The following is a 27,079-nucleotide window of genomic DNA, read 5'->3' as shown; positions in this document are numbered from 1 at the left end:
AGTTCAATTTGATTTTCACATCAATAGTATTGTTGCTGTATTTAAAGATTATTTCTTGATGTATCAAGGGAACAAATGTTTTCAAAAAGCTTGCAAACTAACTTAAAAGCTTCAAACATTTGAAATTGTTTGGCAGAGACAGCAAACGAGATTTTTTTTTCAAAACAGATCTAAATTTAAACATGCAGTAAATAATATCTAATTTTAAAGTTTCATCTGAGTGATATTGCCTTAATGCTGCTGAATGGCATACTGCAGCAAATAGCTCCTTTTAATCATTAGCCATCTGGTTTTATTTTCAGTAACAGTGACTACACTTAAAATGGATTACTGGCTATAAAATATTGTTTGACTTTGTTGACATTATGAAAATCCTATATAATCAGCATTAATTTTGATCCAATCAAAGCTAGTCAGATCTGTCTTCTCAAAGTCAATGAACTGGCATATTTTTTTGCAAACTCATTATTTCCATATTACCTTTGTCTTAAGGTCGTTAGAACAAATAACATTTAAGTCCTTAAAAAGTTAAAAGATAAACTTTAGTTGAAGTTTATTGATTTTCTGGTGGTGATCAAAATAAGAATAAATAATAAAAATTTGAATTACAAAAAAACAAACATTTTAGACTAATAGATAATAATCTGGATAAGAATGGTAATTTTTTTGATTCCACCCACATTATTGAAAAGTATGAAATAATATGTACATATGGATATTAAATGCTATGTTTAACATTGTATTTCTAATGCTCAAGTGTAACTCATTTCAAAGTCAGATGAATTGAGAAGGAACATTGAATAAAACAGGGGGATCCAACATACTGACCTGGAGCTGCTGATGGCACTGAAACCCCAATACTTGCTCCATATAACTAACCTAAATCTATTCATGCACAAGTTTAGCTGCTCTCGTTAATTCTGCTTGCATCCAGGTTCAGGCAAGTTAAGCATCTCTGGTTAAAATTTGGAAAGCTCAAAGCTGCTACCTTTGCCCTAAGCAATGACGAGCCCCCATTACATAGCCATCTTGTCACATGGCCACCGCCCATGGCTGAATTATACAATGTTACTGTTATACAACTGTGCCACACATATGATGAAGGGTCTCCGCTCGAAATGTCGACTGTATACTCTTTTCCATAAATGCTGCCCGGCCTGATGAGTTTCTGCAGCATTTTGTGTGTGTGTTGCTCGGATTTCCAGCATCTGCAGATTTTCTCCTGTTTGTCATTGCACCCATCATGATGACCATCCTACTTTGATCTGGATCAGCAGCTAGTTTACGCCTCTACATCAAGTCAGCCGAAGTCCTCCCCGTGTTTCTATTTTTCCTAAAGTATTAAAAGAAGATAGGAAACAGAAGATGAAGTGTCTATTTGCCTCCTCCTTCTTGCTCCACCACTCAATTAAACCATGATTGATCTTTTACCAAAGGAACACTAACTTCTTACCCTTTGATTCCTTTAATACCATACTGTATAATGAGTCCTCTCACTACTTTCTATCATATGTGCCTTATCCCTTAAAACTGTGACCCCCAAATGTGAGTAATCCAAACCAGAGGAAATTTCCACCCTACATCTGCTCTACCAAGCCCTCTAAAAATGCATTGTGTTTCAATGACACATTCTCATTCTTCCAAACTCAAAAGCACACAGACCCAGTTTGCTTAATGTCTCCTTAAGCTATTGCAATTGTACTTTCTTGGGCAGGGAGACCAGACCTGCACATTAATATTCCAGGTATAGTCTCACCATGACCTTGTACTTAGGTGGAATGATGTCTTTACTCTTGTGTTCAAATCCTCCTGCAGGGAAAGTTAATGCCATTCCAAGTATCTGAGCATGGAGTTTTAATGCAAGACATTATTCAGAAGTACTTAAAAATATGATTGTTGGTGACATTTATTAGTTTACTTTAAACAGTTTTTTCATTATTTTTCAAATAATATTGCTTTGTTGATAATGAGACTCATATCATTAATAGAACAGATAGAAACAATTTCAAACTTACAACCTCGCTTAAAAGGCCAGGCTAATGAATAGTGATTTACATTGGTACACTTTGTAATATTCAGTGTCACAAAAAAATTACAGTGGGCTCTATCACAAACAAAACAGGTGTTGAGGAACTCCAAAGAGGTACAAATTAATTGTTTTATTAGGCCAGAGATCACATCTTGTTTATGATATTTCCTGATATCATAAAAAGTACTGAAGCTCTATTTATTCAAGTTATTACTTAGTAGTCTGTTTTTATTGAACAGACTTAGGAAATTTGAAAAAGTGTTTTTTTTTCTGTGTTCTTTCATTAATGGAGTATTAACACTCCCTCTGTCAACAACTTAAGTTAATGAAAATACATTACATGCCTTTCATACTTTAGTCCTAAATCTACATATTGCATCCCACAAAGAATGTGTGGGTACACCTGAAATCAAATATGTTATGCCTCATGAGAAGGGTGACAAATATCCTCTTGCTTGAAGTTTAACAATTTATTTATCTAGGCACATTTTTGTAAAGATGTGATTGCCTCGGACGAGGCATGGAAGAGATTTTTTGTAATAATCCAAGGGAAGAGGTATGAATTACATAAGGAGAGTGGACAGACTTAAGTTGTTCCGAGAAAAGAGGAGCCTGTGAGGGAACCTGAAATTAAAAGTGGACAGAGTAGATGGAGACTTCACATTGGTGAAGAGTTGAGAAAGAGGAGTTAGAATAAAGCTTAATTCCAAGAAATTCTGAAATGCTGGAAATCCAGAGTATCACATACAAAATGCTGGAGGAACGCAACAGGTCAGGACTGATGATGGGCCTCGGCCCAAAATGTTGACTCTTTATTCCTTTCCATATATGCTGCCTGACCGGCTGAGTTCCTCCAGCATTTTCCATGTGTTACAATAGAACAAAAGATGACAGGTGAAAGAAACAGAAGTGACACTTGAAAACACTTGTTATGCAATTAATGTTGAGGATCTGGATTACACTGCTAGGGCTAGGAGTAGAGGCAGATTTATGTGTGGCACTCAGTATGGAGTTGGATAAGTACTGGGAAGAACTTGCATTGGAATGATAACAGCTAGGTTACTAAAGGGGTAATGTGGGGCAGTGTGGCGTGCGTTAAGGCTGCAGTCCATGCTGCCTCCTGTGTTCACTCTGCCAAAGACATCCTGTATTGTGGTCGACTGCAGATTTCTGCAGCATTCATGTATTCAGGAGCTGCACTACTTTCTTATTGTGTGGCCGTACCTTATGTGTGCTTGCTTTCTTGTATGTGCTATGTGTGTTTTGTGTGACTGTTTTGCAACTTGGCCCCAGAGTAATGTTTTGTTTGGCTGTATTCTCTGGCATTCACTTATATTGAATGGCAAGTATTGAAGTGTGGACTCCATTAGTTCAAAAACCCATTGCTATTCTGTGATTCTGAGTCCAAATACTAGAACAGTAGTGATTAAAATGTCTTTAAGATTAATTGCAAATATTGGTTCAGGTTTCTGGTAAAGTGCATCATTTAAATAAAATGATGACATCACACTACAAAAACAAGGCACGACAATTACATAATTCAGCACTGATTCAGCATTTGAAATACTCTGGCTGATGTGATGGATGGAAGCAATTGTGCAGAGAAAATAGGAACATGATAAAACACAGTTGAAGCAAATAGATGTCCTGAAAGTAAAATTAGTAGTTCTAAGTCATTATTTGTTATTAAATCCTAATTGACAAAAAAATTATTTCAATCCTAACAATTTTCCTTTCAGTAGCAACAGGGTGGTTTAGAAGTAACTGCATCATGTCCACTGGGGCTCTGTCAGGATTTCTTCAGAAACTGTTGACATCTGCACAAGGTCATTTAAATATTTGTTAAATCTCTTCTGCAAATAAAGCTTTACTCATTTATAGTAAGTTAGGTTCAGAGTGTTTCGTGTGTTTATTTTTACAACAATTATTCACTTATGTGGATTTCAGGCTCTCATTGGCCATTTCAAATTTTTTTGTTCTAATTTAAGGGTTGAGTTATGGGGGATGACAATGGATAAAGAGATCCATGGACACGGCTCCAAGCCTTAGGCGAAGAATAGTGACAATTCATCGATAAATTAATTCACAAACACAAAAAAATCTGCAGATGCCACACACCCAAAGCAACACACACAAAATGCTGAGGAACTCAGCAGGCCAGACAATATCTATGAAAAAGAATAAACAGTCGACGTTTCGGGCCAAGACCCTTCATCGAAGAAAGCAAAGGCAGATTATCCAATCTTTACTTATAATGAAGGCACTCCACTCCAGACACCATCCTGGTCAATCTCCTCACTGCCCTTCTAGTAATGTGACAGTCAGAATTGTACATAACTGGATAAATACTCCAGTTGTGCCTTCATTATTATTTTATCAAGTTGCTCCTTGTCCTGATGAAGTGTCTCAGCCCGACTGTTTCTATAGATGCTTTCTGAGTTCCTCCAGCGTTTTGCGTGTGTTGCTCTAATTTATCACTTTCACAGTGGGACTTTCATACATCTATTCATGATGGGAAATGGTGTTGGTGAGGAATGTAACGATTTCTGGTATTGCATGCATAAACAATAAAAAAAATCAAAGAAAATCACAAACGTTTTTGAGCTCAGCCACTAAAAATCAACCAATGACCTTAAAGTACTTGGGAGCATTTTGACTGAAACATAAAATGTGATCATGCCAGAATATGGTTAAACCAGATTAATAAAACAGTCATCTTACCAAGTGACAATTGGGTTGTTAATGTACCAATACAGTCTGCAAGCACTTACCATATGCTCTCACCATTTCTGCCAATGCTTCTGACTGGCCTACATGCCACTTCCATGGGACCTGTGAGGAGAATTCTGATGCTAATGTGGGCACTGCAGATTCTTTCACTAGCTGGAGCAGATGTTACCCCAGAGGCCAGGCAGGTGAATAGGTTGGGAATTGATGTGCTCCTTCCACTGCTCATGGTGGACTTCTGTGAGCTGTAGATGTATGGCCAAGGCTTTCAATGCCATCCTGAACGTCGCTTCTCCACATTGAGTGGTCATGGACAAAACATTCCCAGGAGCAAGGAGGGGTAATTGCATTATTTTGCTTGGGAGCTTTTGAGAACCTCCTCTGAGCTCTGTCTGAGGAAAACAGTCAACAATGTTCTCAAAACATCCTTGAAAAATGCTCTTGAAGTCTACAGGCATCAATCAAAACTGGATTAAGCTGGATCATTGTTCAAACACACGCACATTTAATGAGCGTGTTTGAAGACCTTGGGGAATGGCTAAATGATTAAAAGCAATTGAAATGGAAAAATATAAATAAAAATGGAAGGCTGTCACTGTTGTACTGCAGCAACTATGGCAGCCAATGTGCAAATGGTATAAATGATGAATAACTACGTATAACCTAAATAGAAGAGGAAGTAAAGAGTTCTTTCATACTGTATATGCACAGGACATTGTAATAATATGCCCATGACTCAGCTTTATGCTGTCAATCAACAGCTTAAACCAACTTACTTTACTGTAGGCAAGGCATCAATTGTAAATTCTCAAATTGCAAAATTAAATTAAGCCATGAAACGTGTTTATATTGGTATACATCATACATTTATTAGTGAACAACCCTCTCAAATCAGCCACAACAATAAAAAATGATTGCACTACCTGGTAAAGCATAACTAGCAACTTTCATAAAAAAAGTACAAATCTGTTAAAAATTTTGTCTCTGAAACAATTTGGTTTACAGATGTATAATACATTATAACTAGTTATGTTAAATGCTACAACAATATGATTCAAATGGGATGAAAACACAAAATGTTTAGCATCAGAACCATTTCCTATATATATATTAGCAAATTTCAAATACATACATGGCAAAATGAGGTAACTGTAACTGTGCAAGTACCAAAGCAAAAATCTTCCTAACACAGAACACGGCCCTGGCCCCTGGCCAATGGGTCTCCTACAGAGTCCACCATCCCTTAGGTCAGGACTAATTAAAACAGTAAACAATCCACTATCCCACCACATAAATCATTGGTAAACAATTGGTGGCATCTACAGAGCAATCAACAACCACAAATCCTAAAATAATTTAGCTGCTTGGAATAATTTTTGCACCACAAAGGCTGTGAGCTTAGGTATGTGTGCAGTACAGTGCATGGCAGTAATAGCTGAGCACAGATTCCCACCCCCACCCACAGCTGGATAGAGCTAGTCATCACCAGTCCAAGCTGGCTGGACACGCATGCATATGTGCACATTAAATATTTTCCCTCCTCTAGTCTTTCACTCAAACACATTCACGCACTTTTGTTCATGCAAACAATACAGGAAATATTTTGGAAGTGGTTAGGATAGTGTGTGCAAAGGCACACAGGAGAACTAGACCAGTGTATGGTTCAAATCCAAGAAAACATGGATAGGTACATTCAGACAGTATACGGATAACATACAGACACACGCGCGCGCACATACATCTCAACCATCCTACTTTGCTCCATCAGTACAGTATGCTGGAGGGTTTATCGGGCAGAGTACCCCATCGTCTTCCACCTACTGTTTCTTTTCGAGCATATGATGAAATCACAACCCCTCGAATTTCGTGTCAATACTTGGAATGATCGTACAAACTATAAAATGTTAATACACATCAAAATACACGCAGGTTAAAATCTTTGGAGTTTGGAACACAATGTTAGTACAACACAACTCCATAACTGTTTCTAAGCGAAGATACCAGGTGTTTGCTGAAGTCATCAAATCGCACGGTGCAAACAGAGGTAACAGGACTCCAGATAAGATCCTAGATTGCTGTTGTTCAAGGGGAAGGCTTAAGGTAACACGGATGCGTGGGTGAACATTGTGCTCCCCCCACGTCACCTAGGTAACGTCTTCAATATTGTGCTGCGGAAATGGCTTTACTCTAAATCTCGGTGAACTTCAGAAGCGTCAGCTCGACAGATAGGGCATGTACGATTGGTCTAGGTAAAGAAAACATTACATGGGTTATTACGATCACTGCAGAACAAGCATCGTATTTACTAAAATCATGGCTTAATAAAAACCAGCAAATTCTTCACAACTGACAGCATAGTAGAAATTCAGTAACTTAGGATACTCTTCTGATGGCTGTTCAGAAGGATACACTGTCCAATGTTTCCCTGAACTGCAGAGGCATGTTATCTACAGAGAGACGATGGCTAAAGGACATTACAACCTGCCACTAGTTCAATAGCAGAGCACGGAATGAAGGAAATGAAATTCACCATAACACTACACATACAATATGGAAACACAACAGACAGCATCAAATGTGATGTCAATTCATCAAAGCAGGAAACATCCATCTGTAGATGCATGCTAGACGTTAAAATGGAGTAAGAATACTAGAATGCATCAGGGAAGAGAATTAAATCTCAGCAGAAGTCTGATCCACCAATCTAGTTAATCACCCCTCTCAGTCACCACACTGTAAACTCTTTAACCCACTTATTATGATGCTGTTGACTTCATAAATACATGCCAGTATTTATGCACATTTTATTCCATATTCATTCTACTAACTTGATTTTTATATCATTCTTTATATTTATTGAATGCTGTAGATTTTTTGTTGCATGTCACACCAACACACCACAGCAAATTCCTAATACATGAAAATTTATATGGTGAATAAAGTTGATCCTTATCTCAACTGGGTGTACAGTAAGAACCAGTTTGATAAATCTACCAGATATTTCCCCCTCGGCCCTCAGAATTTAAATGTTAGCTGACAAAGGGAAATGCAGCTGATTCAATGTAACTTGAAGACCAAGGCAGACGGTAGCCCTGGATTGCAATAATTGATATGAGTCCATTAACTGCGACACTTTTTTTTTGCAAGGATTTCAGTATCCAGCCAGCTCAAGACATGCTCAACATTTAAGATCAGCTGCATTGTTTAGATCAAGCCATGTAGCTCAACAAGGTACGGTTACCATTTGAAGGGAGTGTAGGAAACACTGCAGAGAATTACAATGACAAAGGAACTGTCCGCCAAGATTTTCAGATGCTTTGCTGAAGTGGTGTAAGTGGGAATAATGTTCCATTATCAGCACAGGGCCAGGCAGACCTCCAAGTACAGTTCAGAAGCGCTGGTGCAGACTTACTGTGGCCACCATCACAAGTCAATTTCTGGGGGCCTGGAGGCCGTATTCAATGCAAAAGGTTCAATGATGCACATCCAAGCAAGTTCAAAACCTTGAACATTGACTTCTCTAACTTCCATTAATGCCCCTCCTCCCCTTCTTACCCCATCCCTGACATATTTAGTTGCTTGCCTGTTCTCCATCTCCCTCTGGTGCTTCCCCCCCCCCCCCCCCACCCCCCCACCTTTCTTTCTCCCAAGTCCTCCCGTCCCATGATCCTTTCCCTTCTCCAGCTCGGTATCACTTTCACCAATCATCTTTCCAGCTCTTAGCTTCATCCCACCCCCTCCGGTCTTCTCCTATCATTTCGCATTTCCCCCTCCCCCCACTACTTTCAAATTTCTTACTATCTTTCCTTTTGGTTAGTCCTGACGAAGGGTCTCGGCCCGAAACGTCGACAGCGCTTCTCCTTATAGATGCTGCCTGGCCTGCTGTGTTCCACCAGCATTTTGTGTGTGTTGAAGTCCAAAACCAGCTCGTCAGGCCCCATCACCACTCAACCCACCCTAACACTACCCACAACCTCCATCAACCAGAACTTATACACTGAACCCAGCCTCAAGTCACACACCCATATTTCAGTTAGCATACACTGGCAGCTGTCCAATCAGTGGCACTAAATCATCTACACATATTGTATGATACTACAGGATCTGCTGACATTGGATAGGGTTCAAAGGAGGTTCAAGAAAATTATTCTGGGATTGAAGGGCTTATCATACGAGGAGCATTTGAAGGTTCTGGGCCTGCATTCATTGGAATTCAGAAGAATGAGGGGGAAAATCTCACTGAAACCCATCGAATTTTGAAAGCTCTCAATAGAGTGGGTATGTGGAGAGGATGTTTCCTATGGTGGGGGTGTCTAGGACCAGAGGGTGCAGACAGCATAGAGAGATGTCCATTTAGAACAGAGATGAGGAGGGCTTCCTTTAGCTAGGAGGTAGTGAATCTGTGGAATTCATTGCCACAGGCAGCTGTGGAAGTCAAGTTTTTAGATGTATTTAAGGCAGAGATCGATACATTCTTGATTAGTCAGGGCATGAAAGGTTTCGGGGAGAAGGCAAAAGATTGGGACAGAGGGGGAATTAGATCAGCCTTGATGAAATAGCAGAGCAGACTCAATGGGCCAAATGGCCTAATTCTGCTCCTATATCTTATGGTCTTTTAGATACACTATTTTTCCTTTCTAGACTGAACAGACAGCACACTTCAACTGCTGGCTGATCTGTACACAGAAAATCTGGCTACAACAATCTCTCACTCAATGTCAGCAAAACCAAAGAGCTGATTATTGACTGCAGGGCGAGGAAACTGGAGATCTATGAGCCAGTACTCAGCAAGGGTTCAGAGGTGGAGAGGGACAGTAACTTTCAATTCTCTGCCATTCTAATTTCAGAAGTCTGTCCTGGGAACAGCAAGTAAATGCCATTACAAAGAATACACAATAGCACCTCTGCTTTCTTAGAAGTTTGCATCTAAAACTTTGACAAGCTTCTATAAACACAAGGTGGAGAATATACTGAATGGTTACATCATGGCCTGGTATGGAAACACCATGCCCATGAACGGATACACCTCCGTCCCTCACAGACAAAGTCCTCCCCACCACTGAGCACATCTACATGGAGCGCTGCTGCAGGACAGCAGGATCCATCAAGGACCCCCACCACCTAGGCCAAGCTCTCTCCTCACTGTTGCCATCAGGAAGAAAGTACAGGAACCTCAGGACTCACACCAACAGGTTCAGGAACAGTTATTATCCCTCAGCCATCAAGCTCCTGAACCTATGCACAATTCCACAACCTATGGACACACTTTCAAGCACTGTACAACTCATGTTCTCAATATTATTTATTTATTTCTCCTCATTCCATTCTAAAAGGACGCCACTCTATTTTGACGCTGTGCCCTCTGCTCTTAGGCACTCCCACCATATCGACTCTATCAAGGCCTTTCACCGTTTGATAGATTTCAATTAGGACACTCCTCATTCTTCTGAATTCGAGTAAATACAAGCCCAGAGCCATCAAATGATCTTTATATGACAAGTCACTCAATCCTAGCATCATTTTCGTGAACCTTTTTTGAAAACCTCCCTGCGCACGCAAATCCCACTGTGGAGGAAGGAGACGAGAAGGCGCACAATGGTTTAGCAGGTAGTGAGTTTGTCTCACAGCTCCAGTGATCCCAAATGAATCCTAACCTCTGGCGCTGTCCTCTGTGAAATCTGCAGCCATGGATGTTTCCCTGGGTGCTCTGGCTTCTGCCACATTTGAGTGGTAGGCTAAACGACTAGTGTAAATGAGCTCTTGTGTAGGTGGTTGTTTGAGAATGGGGAGACAACAGCTTAGAGAAATGAGTGGGGAAATGGGACTGATGGAATGGCTCTGATAATAGCGAAAAGTGGAGAAGCCATGGGATGCCAACAATCCAACGTCCTGTCCTCCACTGGACCAAAGGTTTAATGAGTCTCTATGAACATGGGTCGAGGCTTCATGCAATGCAGACATGCTGAAGTCTCTGAGGAGGGCAGCACGCATGTCCCCTACTCTGCTATCTGCCGCTCTCGCTGTTGCCCGTCGGCCATATGCTGCTTCTTGTGCCCGGGTGCTGCAGTTCAGAGCATGCCTGGATCTGCACACGTCACCTTCAGCAAAAACTGCCTTTGCCTCCACATATTCAACTATCTTCCACCAGTCACACCGAGTTATGGCAAAGCAGAGTACAGGAAGCGGCAAACCAGCTCTAGGGAAAGGCTTTTGGGAAAATTAGTGGACTTGTACATGCAACATGCTACGATTTCATTCCTAGGTTTAGTCTGGAAAGTTAAGTTGTGGTGACACTAAAATTTGCAATGTGGCTATGTGGGTAGTTGTGATGCAGCTATGTGGTGCCCGAGAAATCTGGCTTGCAGATGCTCGTTTCAGACTTACGAGGATTTCAGACATAGTGGGACAAACAAATCTGTATGGCTCTTCCTTCCTTCCCCTTGTTTCCGTACCATGGCTGCTTTGTGCGGGGTTGGACGCCGTTACTGTCCCCTCAGGATCACAAGGCTGTGCAGGGTACTGCAGGCTCCAACAGCTTTTCACGGCCATTTGGCCGAGCATGAGCTTAGCAAGCAGGTGGAAATAGATCGGATCTGAGTGGCAGCATCATCTGATCACGCACATGTTTGTGAGGGTCCTACACACAAGTCATCAGCAGATAACCCCCTTCACTATGAAGCCACTGAGTGAAAGACACTGGGACTGGTGACAGTGAGCATTTCATCTGTATGACTCTCCTTTTAGTGTTATCCAACCAATGAGGATGAGGAAAACTGCTTCTGTTCCAGTTTCGAGCAAAGGTAGTATGTGATGCCCCTAACCCTCTGGTGCTCTACTCTGTGAAAATTTGGATGCAACATGTGTGCAGTCAAAAGCATTTCCGCCAAAGGTAAACCTGCTTCCCTAGGAAATATATGACTGAGGGGTAAGTTCCAGCCAGCATGCCTTTCTGTACCTTTTGGAGCTGTGTAATGGAGTAATTAGTTTCTCTGTCAATGTGCAGAGATTCTCAATTTCATATCTATTCTGAAGGCAAGAACCTTCAGAACACAGAACTCAGCAGTGAACTGGCACACAAGGTTGTATCCAGGAGTGGTCTTATGCACACAAAATTATTCCACTACATAACAGGATCCTGATCAACTCAATCCCCAAAATACACCCAAGGTCAATGCAAATCAAACTCAGGCAAACAGATGGATGTAATTAAAAGTACAGCCCACTCATACACAGGGTAACAAATGTGGCAGATCATCTTAAAAGTTCCTTCCCCAGGCAGTTAATCAAATCAACCAATCTAGTTAGCCCCCCATCTATTACCCTACCACTACACTGTAGATACTTTAAATCTCTTTTTATAAGGCTGTTTACATTGTAAATACATGCTAGTATTTACTTATCCATTTATACAACAGAATTGCCAAGTTCTGATCTGTGGTCAGAGTCTGAAGAGCTCAACTGCAGCATAAAACACTGAGGATTTCAAAACAAAAAAGACTTGAGGTTTGCATCTACCGTTGTACGTGGTTAACTCCAGTCTAAAAGAAGTTGTGTGGAGTTAAACAACAGCAAGACTAATGCACCCTCTTCTCCAAAATTTACTTCCAATCAAACAAATGTAACTTAGATCCCATTATGAAGAATGGGTAACAATGACACCATGCCTGAGCAATGCTTTCCAGACAGGTGAAAAATGATCTGTATTTGGGATAACAAGAATATAAACTAGAACTTAAAAAATGCTAATCACTGACAATGAAAAAATTGAGCCTGGCATCTTTCAAGCTACTGTGTACATCTACACTGCACGGCACTTAAGACCCTCTCCGCAATTTTCTCACAATACTGAATCTTTGAATTACCATGCAGAGATGGGCCAAGAAGTCAGATTTTGAAATTTATAATAATCATTTACTGTTTCAGATAGACAACAACCCTTGGGAATTTAAAAATGCAGAGGCACACTACAGGACATTCAACGTGAAGAACGCATCTCCCATGCCTAGCCAACTCTGCTGTGCATTTTTTAAATTCTTTGACCATCAAGCAATTATTGCCCCTCAAAGGAGAGAGAGGAAACATCATTCAAAGAAATATGATTATTATAGGCAGCAATCATCTTGTCTCTCAGCCTCTCACAACAAACATAGAGCAGAACCCCTGCAGAGAATTAAATGGTTATAATCAATTAAGTAATTCTAATGATGTTATAACCACAAGTGTGTATTTTAAACCCTGAAACTAAATTGCAACTTTAAATTCACAGGATGCTGTTCTTTACAACAAAAAAGTGCTCCCTCTATGTCTAGCAGGCCATTCCTAGTTAACGAACAGGTTCTGTTTTTACAGATGTCCTTGTCTACTTTGTCTCCAAGTAAAAAAATACACAATAATCACTTGTATGGTAACCATACCCCCATAGCACTGTAAAGAAAGGCATCAAAAACACAAGATTGATAAGGACCATTGCTAAAAGTGGAGAGAGAGACAGACAGAAAGAGAGAGGAAACTAGTTCTGTTGTTCACAGGAACATTAGCACCATGTAGATTTGGAAGGTGCTAAGCTTGATCCCCATTCTCACAGAAGGAGAATCACCCCAGCACCCATTTCTGGTTGCAGCTTTGTGATGCCTATTGACTGTACTGAGTTGTTGGGCAAGAACAAGGTTGAGCAAGTTGTGATTTTCACCCTTTGCCCCTCCAGCTGGAGATCACCATTCAACCTGATTAATAATTACTTGGTAGAGGTATTGCAGAATGCATTACGTGTCAATGGAAGTAGATTCTAACAGAAATGCAACATTCTTAGGCAGAAGAAAAGACCCTTTTAATACTTTTCCATTTATATTGAACCATCATCTGACAATGCAGATTGATGCAACTGAAAAAATAATTCTGAGACAATTTGAAAAACAACAGACTTACGGATCTAAGTTCTGCTGCTAATGGATCAATTATTGACATGACTAACTTGTCTATGATTTGATGAGCATCTAATTCTTCATAATTTTCTCAAAATTGATGATAGCAGTCTGTATTTGATTATAGCAGAGATCCAAACATGTTCTAAAGGAATTAACAAGCACCAGTCATTAAACACTTGGCTCATTCAAAATAATCTTCTTACCTTCAGCCATTTATCAACACACTTGGCGTGGAACTCATGGTTGCAGGGTAAGACTCTAAGTAGCTGCCTCGACTCAAAATCGCTAAAGCACACTACACACCTAGACAGAGTATAAAAATAATGTGCAGTTATAATATGCTTAAATTAACAGTGACCGTTGGAATCACAGATATTTACTTCTTTATGAGAAACAGTCTGGAACAGCCCCTTCCATCCCTTTGAGCCATGCCCCCCAGCAACCTCTGATGTAACCTTAGCTTAATCATGGGAAATTTACAATGACCAATTAGCCTATCAACCGGTACGTCTTTGGACTGTGGGAGGAAACGGGTGCACCCAGAGGAAACCCACGCGGTCACGTGGAGAACGTACAAACTCCTCATCAACAGTGGCAGGAATTGAACATGTGTTGACGGTACTGTAAAGCGTTGTGCTAACCACTACTCTACTGTGCTGCTACGATATGTACATGATAAGATTGCAATTTTCATGTCATTGATGCTTTTAATTGACTATTGTTGATGAAAATAAATGAAGACCCTTAACTATTCCCAACACCACCCCCTCCGATATCTTGTTAACCAAAATGAATTTAACTACATCTATAACTAACTGCACAGATATTTCTCCACTATTATTTCAATTTTATCAATGCTGCCAATATGAGTATGTGAACTTCAGAGAGGAAGTGAATTTTATCTCTGGGTTTCCATTTACCCATGACTAATCTACTTCCAGTGTGCTTATGCCAAGTACAAGAAACATCCAGATTCAAGATGGAGGCCGAGATAGGAGATGAGGCCAATACCCTGGGAAAGTACTTCCAATGCTCAAGTACAAAAGTGGAGGTGAACGTCCATTGATCTACAAATACCCTTGGAAAATCTTGATGTTCTCCTCTGCTGTGCATTGTGCCAAGGTGAGCAAGAAGTTGGAGTTTCCAGTGTCAGGTCACAGCTCCCATTTCAGACAAACTCCTGGAGGTCATGACAGATGATGATGGAAAGTGACAGGCATCTTGCTCAGCAAAGTGCAGCAAGAGCAATACAGAAATAACTCTCCTGGCTCAGGAAGTAGTTTAGACAGTAATTGCCAGCTGTATTAATTTGTTAATAGCACACTGTCATTGCAGGCAAGCAATATACACCTCTGCCGAGTCTATTGAACTCTGACGCAGGCTACTTCTCTATTTGAGAGATATTGCTCTTTATATTGCTAATACTACTTCAGCAACGGCACACCTTTCGATTTTTGTGTAAATGGACACAGATAAAGGATGGAATTTCAACACAGTACCAGAATAAACATCAAGCATTCTTCTACAGATAAGCTTTACAATCAACTGCTTTGTTACAGGAGACAATAGGAATCCTTATTAGCAGCACAGACCCACTCAAACTCACTGTTCTATTTGCTCCCATAATAGAGATAAACTGGCAATGGTGCACTGTACGTGGTGTTTATTTTAAATCTGTGGAAATTCTTTATTCCAACTCTATATGGATGGTCGTTTTTCCTGTATGCTGGGATGGGAAACAGATCGGAATGAAAGGCTAGCCAGCAGTATAAATTTTACTTACAAGGTTTGTTCTGATTGGTGGTTTTCAGGATTAAACCTATAGGACGGAAGCTGCTCTATGTCTGCTTTGGTGAGCCCCCGCGGCTTAGCCTCTCCCAGTCGCTCGGCCAAGTTTAGCAGTGCCTGCAAACATACAAGGCCAATGATAGTACAAGGTAGAGTCAAAAGATTGAACTGTAACACAACAAAGGTTCATTTATTATCAAAGTATGTATGCAACTCCGAGATTCTTCTTCTCCACATAGCCACAAAACAAAGAGAAACCATGAAAGTCAGTTCAGAGAGAAACAGCAAACCCACCAAGCTGGTCAACAACCCCCCGAACCTCCTCCCCCTGCATGAAACACAATGAGAACACCGGCCCCCAATTCCCTCCTCCCCTGCACAAAAAACGAGAAAGAACGGCAAGACTTCTACAGAGTAGAAGAACCGCAAGACTGGAAAAAAAATCGATAGTCTGAAATACACGTGCAGAAACCTCGGCACTATCAAAAGGGAGAGACCTTAGGCACAGCGATAGGCCACAAAGGCTTCCTCTTTGACAATACAAGAAAATACTGAAAATTAACTGAAAGCCCATCTGAGAATAGATTAGTTTAACGGTGCAGAAATTACACACCTCATAGTTTTCAACTTCCACATCCTCCACCTCGAGCTCCACACTGATAGCTGGTCCCACAGCAGGAGGCACTGGAAGCATTGATCTGTGTTTGAGGAAACAAGAATTTAATTTGATTTTCCAAATGAAAACAGGCATCAAAACAAATCCCTCATTTCAAGACAGATTTTCTGTAAGGGTGGTTCTGGGTTTACTTTTATCCTCTTCTATAAGCAGTGAATTTAGGTCCCAGCAAGTCAAACTTAAATATAACTGATACTTCAGCCAATAGAAAAAATCTTAATTATTTAATCTTTGGAAACATCTTTATAATTTTGAGATCGTTTGGACTCTTCCCTTATTTTCTCTGTCAGTGAACCAAAAAAGCGGTTGTATTAACCTTTTTATAAGGTAGTTTTGTCATTCACTTCAGATTTACAATTACGTTTTGTGACCAGTACAACATCCTTATTTTTGACATTGTTACAATAAAATGTGGAATTAAGTTTGCCCATTTATGGCTCTCCTATTTCACGAACACTTTGCATTTCCAACCACATCTGTTTCTTTGCTCTTAAAAACCTTATGTTTAGTGTATATGATTTATTGCTAAAATGCATTTAACGACATTTATCTGTATAGAACTTCTGTCATCTGTTAATATCATCGAACTTAAGCCCTTCTGCACATCTTAGTGTACAATGTTCACTAATTTGCCACCATTTGTAAATTTTCAATAATGGTCATGAATCATTTAAATAAAAATGGAAAATGGAGAACTTTAATGGATCATAGGAACATAAAAGAGGGATTCAAGAAGAGAGAGACACAATCTGTGGTTAACTAAGGAAGTAAAGGATTAAATTAAAAACCAGGATATAAGAGGGCTAGTAGCAGAATAGGGGACTGGGAAGTTTTCAGGATTCTGCAGAAGACTTAGTACATAAAAACAGAGAAAATGAATTTTGAGAGAGAACTTGCATGAGGCATAAGAATAACCAGTGGAAGTTTCAGTGGATATATACTGTACATAGGAAGGCGGCTAGGGTTAACATGTGGCCCTTAGAGATGTGGCTGAAGAAATAATAGTGTAAACAAAGAAATAGCAGCTCAATTTGAATTAGTTATCAAATGGGCTAATTTCAAATAATATGGTAAAAATCCCAATTATAAGGAGTAAAGTACTGGAGAAACTCAGGGGGCTAAAGCTGAACAAGTCAGCAGGACGACATGCTCAGGTTTCAAAGGAAGTGGCTGCAGAGATAGTGGATCTATTGGTTGAGAATTTTCATAAAAATAGCCACAGAAAGACATCCGTGGGCCATATTCTCGCTGAATTTAAGATAAGCCTAGAGGAGAAAGGGAGAAAAGCAGACAGGCTGAAAAAAAAACTCACCAAGGAAAATTCTAACAGGATAGACAAATCAAAATCAAACATTAAATAGAATTAACACCACAGTTTAAGGCTGTTTCCAGAAGATTACTGAAGAGCATTTTATTATTCGGTTTCATTCACACTGGAAGGTGGTTGCCTCAGCTATTCTAGTTATTGTCGCGTTATCATGGAGCAAAGGAAACCCTGCTATGTAACTGTAGTACGCACAACTCCTGTCAACTGGACAAATGTGTAATAAATGTACTAATCATCCACCCGGATGCAGATCTCCAAAAACAGTATCTGCAAAACATGTTTCTTGAAATTGTCTGATTTTATTTTGCCTACAGGGCAAAATTTGATGACAGGTACAGAAATCTTCTACAGTCCTTTACTAATTAACTACCTTACCTGCAGTGATATTTTTATTAAGTGTTACTGTAGAAATGTTGCTGGACCAGAACTTATGTAAATGCTGCAAGGTCTAAGTAATGAGATTAGACGAATTAAGGCGCAAGTGATCCTTGCTATGATGACCAGAAAACATAAGGTGGTACTGTACTCAAAGAATATAATGGCTGTGTGGTTGATTGCTGTTACAGCTCACAGGCATAAGGCCTGAGGATTGTCACTTCCATTTATATTCCTGATACCACAAAACCCTTGCCTTTCTACGATCAAAGTACGTTAAAAAACAAATTACAAGAATCTTGGCAGTGATGCAAAGATAAACAATGCCAATTATTGAAATACATCCAACCAGACTGAACAGATCAGTCTGAACAAACATCACACATATTCAAAGACTGGTTCGGCTACAGCAAAATACCTTAAAAATTGTGATAAAAAATAAACATTAATCAAATCAAGTTTTCCCCCTCTTTCATACTTAGATTAGGTATACATTACTGTTCAGAAATACAGGCTGTAGCTAAAAACACTGAAAATAAATCCATAGACTAAAGGTGCCCCGTTGAACACCGCCTGTTCTGGCTTATGTTATTTTACTTTACTGTTCAAATCCTAGCAGCATTCAGGAGAGACCCATTTGTCTTTGCTTTCACAAAAGGATCACTTACAAGAAATATGGCAGGAAGCTGGGGTAATAGGGTGGAGGTGGTGGCAAAGGCTGCTGTAAGCGGTATCGTTGTCCAGTCATTCTCCGCGGCATAACATGTGGGTATGGCTGTTGAAATAAAGACATGGTAGGTTTAATTAAACACTGAAACCTTCTCCCTGTAAGACAGTAATTTCAGACCATTATCAGAATGCTGTCAGATGACTTAGTGCAATATAATAACAGAAGAATTCCACTTCCAATCTACAATGATCAAGAACAGTGGGCACTGTGGCTCTGAAGAGAAAATGTAGCATTTATATAACACAGATGATATGATTAAGTTATCAGGTAACTTCTTGCAACAAAATATTTAAATTTAAAATCTACAAGTCCTATAAATGCAGAAATAATGTTGACTGGCTCAAATTCAAACCCTCTATTTAGAACCAAGTAATGAGGATCAACGTTAAAGCTATATATTCCATATTTCTTTGCAACATAGGAGACTTCATTCTATTACATCTATACTAGCACACAAAGCAATCACTTTTCCTCATTAATTTTCACTAAAAACCTATTCTTCCACATTCTCATCAACTTCTCCCAGTTCCTGCTATTCACCTACACTCTAGGGGCATTTTATGGCAGCCAATTAAACGAGCAATGTACACACAAACTATAAGAACAAGAGACGTGGAAATACAATTAGACCATTCAGTCCTTTGTGTCTGCTCTGTTATTCAATCATGGCTGATTTATTTTCCCTCTCAAACCAACTTTTCCAGCTTCTTGCCATAACCGTTCATGCACTTACTAATCAAAATCTACTCCGCTTCAAATACACCCAAGGACTCGGCCTCCACAGCTGTCTGTGGCAATGAATTCCACAGATTCGCCTTCTGGCTAAAGAAATTCCTCATCTCTGATCTAAAGGGATACCCTTCTATTCTGAGGCTATGTCCTCTGGTCCTAGACTCTCCCACTATTGGAAACCGCCACTCCACGTTCACAATATCTGGCCTCTCAATATTTGGTAGGTTTCAGTGAGATTCCCCCTTCATTCTTCTGAACTCCAATGAACTTCCCTACATTTTCTCCATCTGTCATTTCTTTGCTCATTCTCCTAACCTGTCCAAGTCCTTCTGCTGACTCCCTGCTTCCTCAACACTACCTGCCCCTCCACCTATCTTTCTATCACCCTCAAACTTGGTCACAAAGCCATAAATTTTGTCTTCCAGATAATTAGTATATACTCTGAAAAGTAACAGACCTAACACCAACCCCTGCTGAACACCACTAGGCACTGGCAGCCAAGCTGGAGAGGCCTCTTTTATTCCCCCCCCCCCCCCCATGCCTTTCTGCCAGTCACCCACCCTCTCTCCTCTTGTCAAATTCATGTTTGTGTAACACCTTTCCTGTAACACCATGAACTCCTATCGTGTTTAGCATCCTCACGTGTGGCACCTTGTCAAAGGTCTTCTAAAAATCCAAGTGAACGTCCACTGACTCCCCTTTGTCTATGCTGCCTGTCAGTTCCTGTCCTTTGCCTCTCTCCCTTCTTAAACACTGACTGACATTTGCAGTTTTCCAGTCCTCTGAAACCTTTGCAGAATTCCTGGTTCTTGAACAATCACTACTAATGCCTCCATAACCTCTTTCAGAGCCCTGGTAGATGAGAAAACCCACCTGCTGACAGGGACAACATGGAAACTCCACATGGGGAGCACTCAAAGTTGCACTGAACCCAGGTCACTAAAAAGACACGAGACAGCAGTCCTTCCAGCTGTCCAGCGTTGTATGGAAGTTACACAAGCTGCTCACAAAAGTGCTGGAGGAACTCAGCACGTGGGGCAGCATGAATGGAGGGGTATAAGCAGAAGCCAGTCAGCTTGTACTCCTTTCCCCACCACCTCTTCCCCTTCCCTTTCCAGTCCCGATGAAGGGTCTCCGTCCAAAACATTGGCTTGTCTACTCCCCCTCTTGATTTGCTGAGTTTGTGCAGTACTGTGTGTGTGTGTGTCTCAAGATTTCCAGCATCTGCATGACCTCCTGCGTTTACAACAAGCTGCTGCTGAGGACTAAATTAACAACCTTCCCTGTTTTACTTACATTCAATTTAGTGAACTGCATCAGCTGATTAGATTAAACTTGACACTGCTTCCTGCCAATATTCAGCTTCACCCACCCTCTCTCCTCTTGTCAAATTGCCATTTAGTACTCAAAGAACAAGTTCTGAATCAGCATCCATGTAAACAATACCGACCTCAGGGACAAGTTGCATACTAGTACCAATCAGGATAAACATGGATGCCTGCCAGCATATGCTGGATGTGGACTTAAAACCCAATTCCCCTCTGCTGCATTCTTCATTCTAACATCTTATACTTACACATCTCCATTCAGCATACCACCATGGGATTCCTTGCAGTAAAATGTTTGAAAGCATGTTAATGGGGCAGTGTATCTGGACATAATGAAGTGCATGTGTATCAATAAGCATTTGAAAAATAGTACAACTCTTTTAAATAGAAAAATGTAAGGGAAAAAAGTGCATTTCCATTTAAAATAAAACCTTTATCAAAAGAAGAGAATGGTGTGCATGCGTGCATTTGTGTGTGTGGCAGTTTTCTGGAGGATTCCAGCACTAAACACCAGAAACTTTACACTTAAAGCATAAGGGACTACAAATCACTGTTGAGAGTCAGTTTTTGTACCTGGACAGAGAAATGGATCAGCAGGGATGGGGCTCGGCTGGTTCAGACAACATCAGGTCTGCAGTCAATGCGAGAGGAGCGTTTCAGATGCTTTGGGTCAGTGGGTCACCACACTATCTGAGGGTGCAGGCCAGATCATCAGTTGGGTTTTAATGGCGGAGACCAAGACAGGAAGCAGATGGCCAACCGACAGGAAGCAGTGGAGGTCCTCAAGGTGTTGGTGTAAAGATGGAAGCTGAGATTAGGCAGGGTGGTGGTAGAGTTGTGAAGACCAAAGAATGCATTTACATAAGGAAATATTTGAATATTGACATTTTTGTCCCAGCAGTAGCAGCTGACCTCAACTCTCTAGCCAGCGCCTGGTTCAGTAGGGGTAACCGGAGCAGTTTATGTGGCTTGAATGCACACAGACATCCTTCATGACTGGCAACCTGTATGGGAATGCACATCACGCACCTATGGGTTCTGAATCTGGAAGAACCTCAAACACAAACAAAAAAATACCTGGCTGCAACCAGAAATCAATTTATAGATGAGATTCACTTGGACAATACACAAAATCACTGACCACTAGAAGAACTGAATGCCCTTTATTTTATTAGACTGCAAATTTGTCATTTGTAATGATCTTTCATCTGAGTATAGACATCAAATAAAAGTGAAAACAAGTGCACTGGTCCAGTACAAGTACTAACTATAACTCCGCAGTCCTGACCCTCTACTTCACCGCACTAGATAATGTACAAGAGTAAGTTCTATGTGGTCAATTGTGCCTCCACATTTCCGTCTACCACCAGAATACTGATGCAATGAATTAAGTAAATTAGGAAAACACTGTTCGTAAAGAGGCAGCCATGGATTTTCAGTCACTCAACCCAATTTGTATTTGTGTGAATTTTCTCAGGGCCAAATGAACATGATACTCTTCCTATCTGCAGTAGATAACACACTTTGCTGGCAAAGTTAAAGAACTGTGACATTATCTTTCCTTGAATATTCTGGACATTTTTGTAAACTTTTTTTTGTGGTATCCATATTACTTCTAAATGATGCACGCAAGAAACAAGTAAAACTCATGATTTTACAGTTATCAGTGATATCATTGCTTTTATTAAAATACTGCTATCATGTTTAGATTTTTTTCCTATTCCTCAGATGGTTGCCTTCTACACTGGTATTAGATTGCCACAAAGAATTAGTTCCCGTGTAATCAGATCCTTAATTGCAGTGTGAAACATCTCCTGAATAACATCAATTTCATTAGTTACGGAGAATGGTGACACGATTATGATGAGCCCACAACAGTGGAGAATGCCAACAATGTACTAGCCACCAGCTTAAAGCAATTCACTTTATATTAATTGCCAACAACCCGGAAATGGTTGATTCTGGAATTAAATTAAATGGGTCACTGCTATTCATTAAAAAAGATAACGAGATGGTGATAACAATTGCAGCAACAAATGGATAATGCACAGATTAAGACAGAGAAACAATAGCATTTATTCTGAAATCACACACTTTTCTGGTAATGTGACTTTAGATCATTCTTGATTTGCTGTGACCTTTGTCAAATAATCTGAAATTCTAAATTACACTACTATATAAGCACTTGGAGAGAACACTCACCACTCCAAATGGCAACTCCTGATGTAAAGGGTCATGAGGAAGATATTGCAGAGGGACAGAAGTAGGCATGGCAGGGGGATGATGTGATGGGGGGTATGTAAAACCCCCAACTGGATGCTGGTCCCCTCTCATTTCAACTTCATTCTCTATCCTCTGCAAGGGCTATGGAGAAATGGGTGGTAAACTCATTGGCATTTCTTCCATAAACAAAATTATTTACAGAAAAAAAAAGATATACAAAATTTGAAATGACTACTGAACAAAAACCATAACTTTGATCTCTGAAGAGTATTTTGAAGTCTTATTGGGAATGAACCAGTGACCCCATATTACCAGATCCCACAGGGCCAACAATTCTCCACCCACAGATCAACTCTGTTATTGAGACAGTCAGCAGCTTTTGGTTCCTGGCCATCAAAAAATCATATGACCTGTTTTGGGCCCAGTCAGACACAACAAGTCAAGTTTATTGTCCTTTAACTATATACATGTATATAACATATAGAACCATATAATGTATATAGAAATGAGACAATGTTCTTCAGACCAGGGTGTAAAGCACAGTAGTACAACATAACACACATAGCACACGATAACTTATGAAGATATGGATAAAATCTACAGATAAATCACATATAAATACCAAACTGAAGAGCATTAATATTAAATATTGTATGGTATGGTATGGAACAGATTAACCAGTGACACTTTGAATACAATGCGGCCGGGAGTTCAGAAGCTTAGTAGCCTGGGGAAAGAAATTATTTCCCATCTTGAGTATTCTTATTTTTATGCATCGTAGTCTCCTGCCTGATGGTAGAAAGTCATAGAGGATGCTGGATGGACGGGTGGGATCCTTAATAATATTAAGGGCCCTACTTATGCAGTGCTCCTGATAAATGTTCCCGATGGATGCTGGGGAGACCCTTGTGATCCTCTCAGCTGTTCTCACAGTCCTGGTCCGATGCTCGACTGCTCCCATACTAGGTGGAGATACAACTTGTTAGGTTGCTCTCGATATGCTCCCGTAAAATGCAGTTAAGATGGGGGGGGGGGGGGTGGGGGCCTTGCTTGCCTTTATCTTCTTAGGAAGCAGAGGTGCTGTTGCGCCTTCCTGTTCAGGGAGGTGGTATTAAGGGATCAGGCGAGGTCATCTGTGATGTGAATTCCCAGGAACCTGGTGCACTTCATTCTCTCTGTGGAGGAGCCATGTATTTGCAGAGGGAGATGGTGCACCTGCACTTTCCCAAAGTCCACAATGACTTCCTTGGTCTTCTCCACATTCGGGCTTAGGTTGTTAATAAGGGAAGCATACCAGCATCTTTATTTTCTTGGGAGATTATGGAGGCTCAGTTTGTCACTGAACATTCTAACAGACCTCTACAGATGTACTGTTGAAAGCATCTTCACTAATTACATCATCTTCTGGTTTGGCAATTCCAATGCCCAGGAAAGTAAGAAGATGCAGGGATTAGTGGACTCTGCCCAATATATCACAGGCATGTCCTTCATTAGGTAGTATCTAAAGGAGGCGCTACTTGAAGAACGAAACAACTATCATCAAAGATCCTTACCATCTGCGGCATGCCATTGTTTCACAGCTGCCACTGGACAGGAGGTACAGAAGCCTGAAGTAGCCCAACACCAGGATCAGGAACAGCCACTTCCATTCAACCATTCGGTTTTTAAACCAACCAGCAAAACACCAATCACTAATTGAGCAGCTTTATGATCACTTGACTACTTCGCTCTAAAATGGACTTTGTGTATTTTCTTGTAAACCTGGACATGACTTATGTTTTTCTTGTGCCTGGGCTGCTGCCATAAGGTCTCACTGCACCTGTGAGTGTGACAACAAAACTGAGCCCGAGAGTAACCTCCGGGGTGTAAAGCAACAGAAAATATATATACTACCCATGTGCAGTTGGGCACAGAAGAAAGAAAAAAAAAATAGAAATTTCAGCAACTTCATCAGCAATGAATCACTGAACCTTTTTCATATATCAAAGGTGGGGAAAATACTCAACATCTGTGTATATACTCTGCAGGACGTCCCAACTGGAGGCCTTGCTCTCAACATAAAAGCACTGTAGGTATTTGTAATTCGTACAATTACAGTTGCAAGAAGAAGTTTGTGAACTCTTTTCAATTACCTGGCTTTCTGCATTAATTACTCTTAAAATGTGGTTTAAGTCACAATAATAGACAAACACGACCTGTCTAAACTTATAACATTCAAGCAATTGTACTTCTTCTTATGAATACTGAGTACACCATTTAAACAATCAATCTGGGTTCATCAAAGTATATGAACTTTGGGGTAATGCCTTCTACAAAAGCTATTTGGATCAGGTGTTCCAATCAATGAGATGAGATTGGAGGCGTGGGTTGTAGAGATGCCCTGTAGTATAAAAACGACACATAAAGTCGGGTTACTGACAAGATCTGTTTATGTGCAACATGACTCAATCAGAACTACTTTCAGAGTACCTTAGAAGAAGAATTGTAGTGATGCATGAAGCTGGAAAAGGCTACAAATGCAATGCTGAAGGAAGTGAAAAAGAACTCAAGGGTAGCAGCAAAAGACCTGCAGAAGTCCCTCGAACTTGCTGAAGTCTCTGTTCATGTGTCCATTATAAGAAAAACACTGAACGAGAATGGTTGTCGCAGTAGTACCACTGCTCTCCAAAAAAACATTGCTACATGTCTCAAGTTTGCAAAAGACCACCTGGGTGTTCCAAAACATTGGGACAATGTTCTGTAGACAGATGAGACAGAAGTTAAACTTTTTGGTAGAAATACACACTGCTATGTATTGAGCGAAAGGGGCACTACACACCAACACCAAAACCTCATCCCAACTGTGAAGCACGGTGGAAGGAGTATTATGGGTTGTTACTGCTTTGCTGCTTCAGGGCCCAGACATTTTACAATCGTCGTAGTAACAATGAATTTTAAATTGTATCAAGACTTTTTACAGGAGAATGCTAGGGTAGTGGTCCATCACCTGAAGCTTAAGAGGTTGGATGATACAACAAGAGAATGATCCGAAACACAAGAGTAAATCAACAACAGAATGGTTTAAAAAGAAGAAAATTCATGTTTTGGAATGGCCAACTCAGAGTCCAGACCTTAAACCAATCGACCTGCTGTGAATCTGAAGAGGGCTGTCCATGCAAGGTATCCCAGAGATACCGATTAGTTGAAACAGTTTTGTATGGAGGAATGGTCTATAGTTCCTCCTTGCCATTGTGCAAGTCTGATCAGCAGCTACAGGAAATGTTTGGTGGAGTTTATTGTTGCTACAGGTGGTTCTTATTAAATACAACGGCTCACATACTTTTTTCAGCCTGGACTGTGAATGATTAAACAAAGTGTTCAATGAAGACATGAAAAGTACAATTGTTTGTTATTAGTTTAGGCAGATTGTTTGTCTATTATTGTGACTTAGTTTAATATCAGACCATATTTTATGAGTAATTAATGCAGAAAACCAGGTGGCCACAAAGGGTTCACAAACTTTTTCCTGCAACTGTATATGATGAAGTCAACTCCATGGTGGTTGTTTGCAATTATTGCGTTCTTCTCTACTCTGATGCTCATTCCTCAATGTTATGAGATTTTCTCTTTTTCAAGTATATATTTGGCTCCTGTGGAAGAATGTTTCTCAATTCATAGTTCAAATTAAACTTATTATCAAAGTACATAAACGTCACCATATAAAACCCTGAGATACATTGTTTCTCAGGAATACTCAGCAAACCCAAGAATTATAATAGATCCAATCAATGAAAGTCTGCAACCAACAGTGCGGACAAAAAACAAATGTGCAAAAGACAGAGTGGAAATACAAAAGAGAAAAGAATAATTAATTAATTAACAAACAAACAAACAATCAATATCAAGAACATGAGGTTCAAGAGCCCTTGAAAATGACTCCATATGTTGTGGGAACAGATCAAGGGGCAAATGAAGTTGGATGAAGTTATCCCTAGTGGTTTAAAAGCCTGCTGGTTGAGGGGTAATAACTGTACTTCAACCTGGTGGTGTAAGTCCTGAGGTTGCTGTACCTTCTTCCTGACAGCAACAACGAGAACAGAGCATGACCTAGGTGGTGGGGGGTCCCTGACAATGGATGTTGCTTTCCTCCGGGTAGATGTGCTCAGTGGAGGGGAGGGCTTTTGCAAGTGATGGACTGGGCCATATCCACTACTTTTTGTAGGGCATTGATGTTTCCATAC

The 27,079-nt window shown here is 40.3% G+C and overlaps 1 protein-coding gene across 6 annotated transcripts in view; it reads right to left on the bottom strand.

Moving 5' to 3' along the window:
- Nucleotides 1-5,599: 5,599 nt before the first annotated feature.
- rnf44 (ring finger protein 44) overlaps nucleotides 5,600-27,079 on the bottom strand; it is a 158,712-nt gene continuing 137,232 nt past the window's right edge. For all 6 annotated transcript variants that reach the window (XM_073067602.1, XM_073067603.1, XM_073067604.1 and 3 more), the window contains 6 exons: nucleotides 22,839-23,000; nucleotides 18,515-18,621; nucleotides 16,082-16,166; nucleotides 15,464-15,585; nucleotides 13,884-13,983; nucleotides 5,600-7,001 (listed from right to left, as the gene is read on the bottom strand). In XM_073067602.1, coding sequence (XP_072923703.1) covers nucleotides 6,939-7,001; nucleotides 13,884-13,983; nucleotides 15,464-15,585; nucleotides 16,082-16,166; nucleotides 18,515-18,621; nucleotides 22,839-23,000 — 639 coding nt within the window. In that variant the 3' untranslated portion in view covers nucleotides 5,600-6,938. The remainder of the gene's footprint in view (nucleotides 7,002-13,883; nucleotides 13,984-15,463; nucleotides 15,586-16,081; nucleotides 16,167-18,514; nucleotides 18,622-22,838; nucleotides 23,001-27,079) is intronic.

The sequence above is a fragment of the Hemitrygon akajei genome, chromosome 15, assembly GCF_048418815.1.
Source record: "Hemitrygon akajei chromosome 15, sHemAka1.3, whole genome shotgun sequence".
Lineage (NCBI taxonomy): Eukaryota > Metazoa > Chordata > Chondrichthyes > Myliobatiformes > Dasyatidae > Hemitrygon > Hemitrygon akajei.
This window is presented reverse-complemented; position numbering and strand designations above follow the sequence as displayed.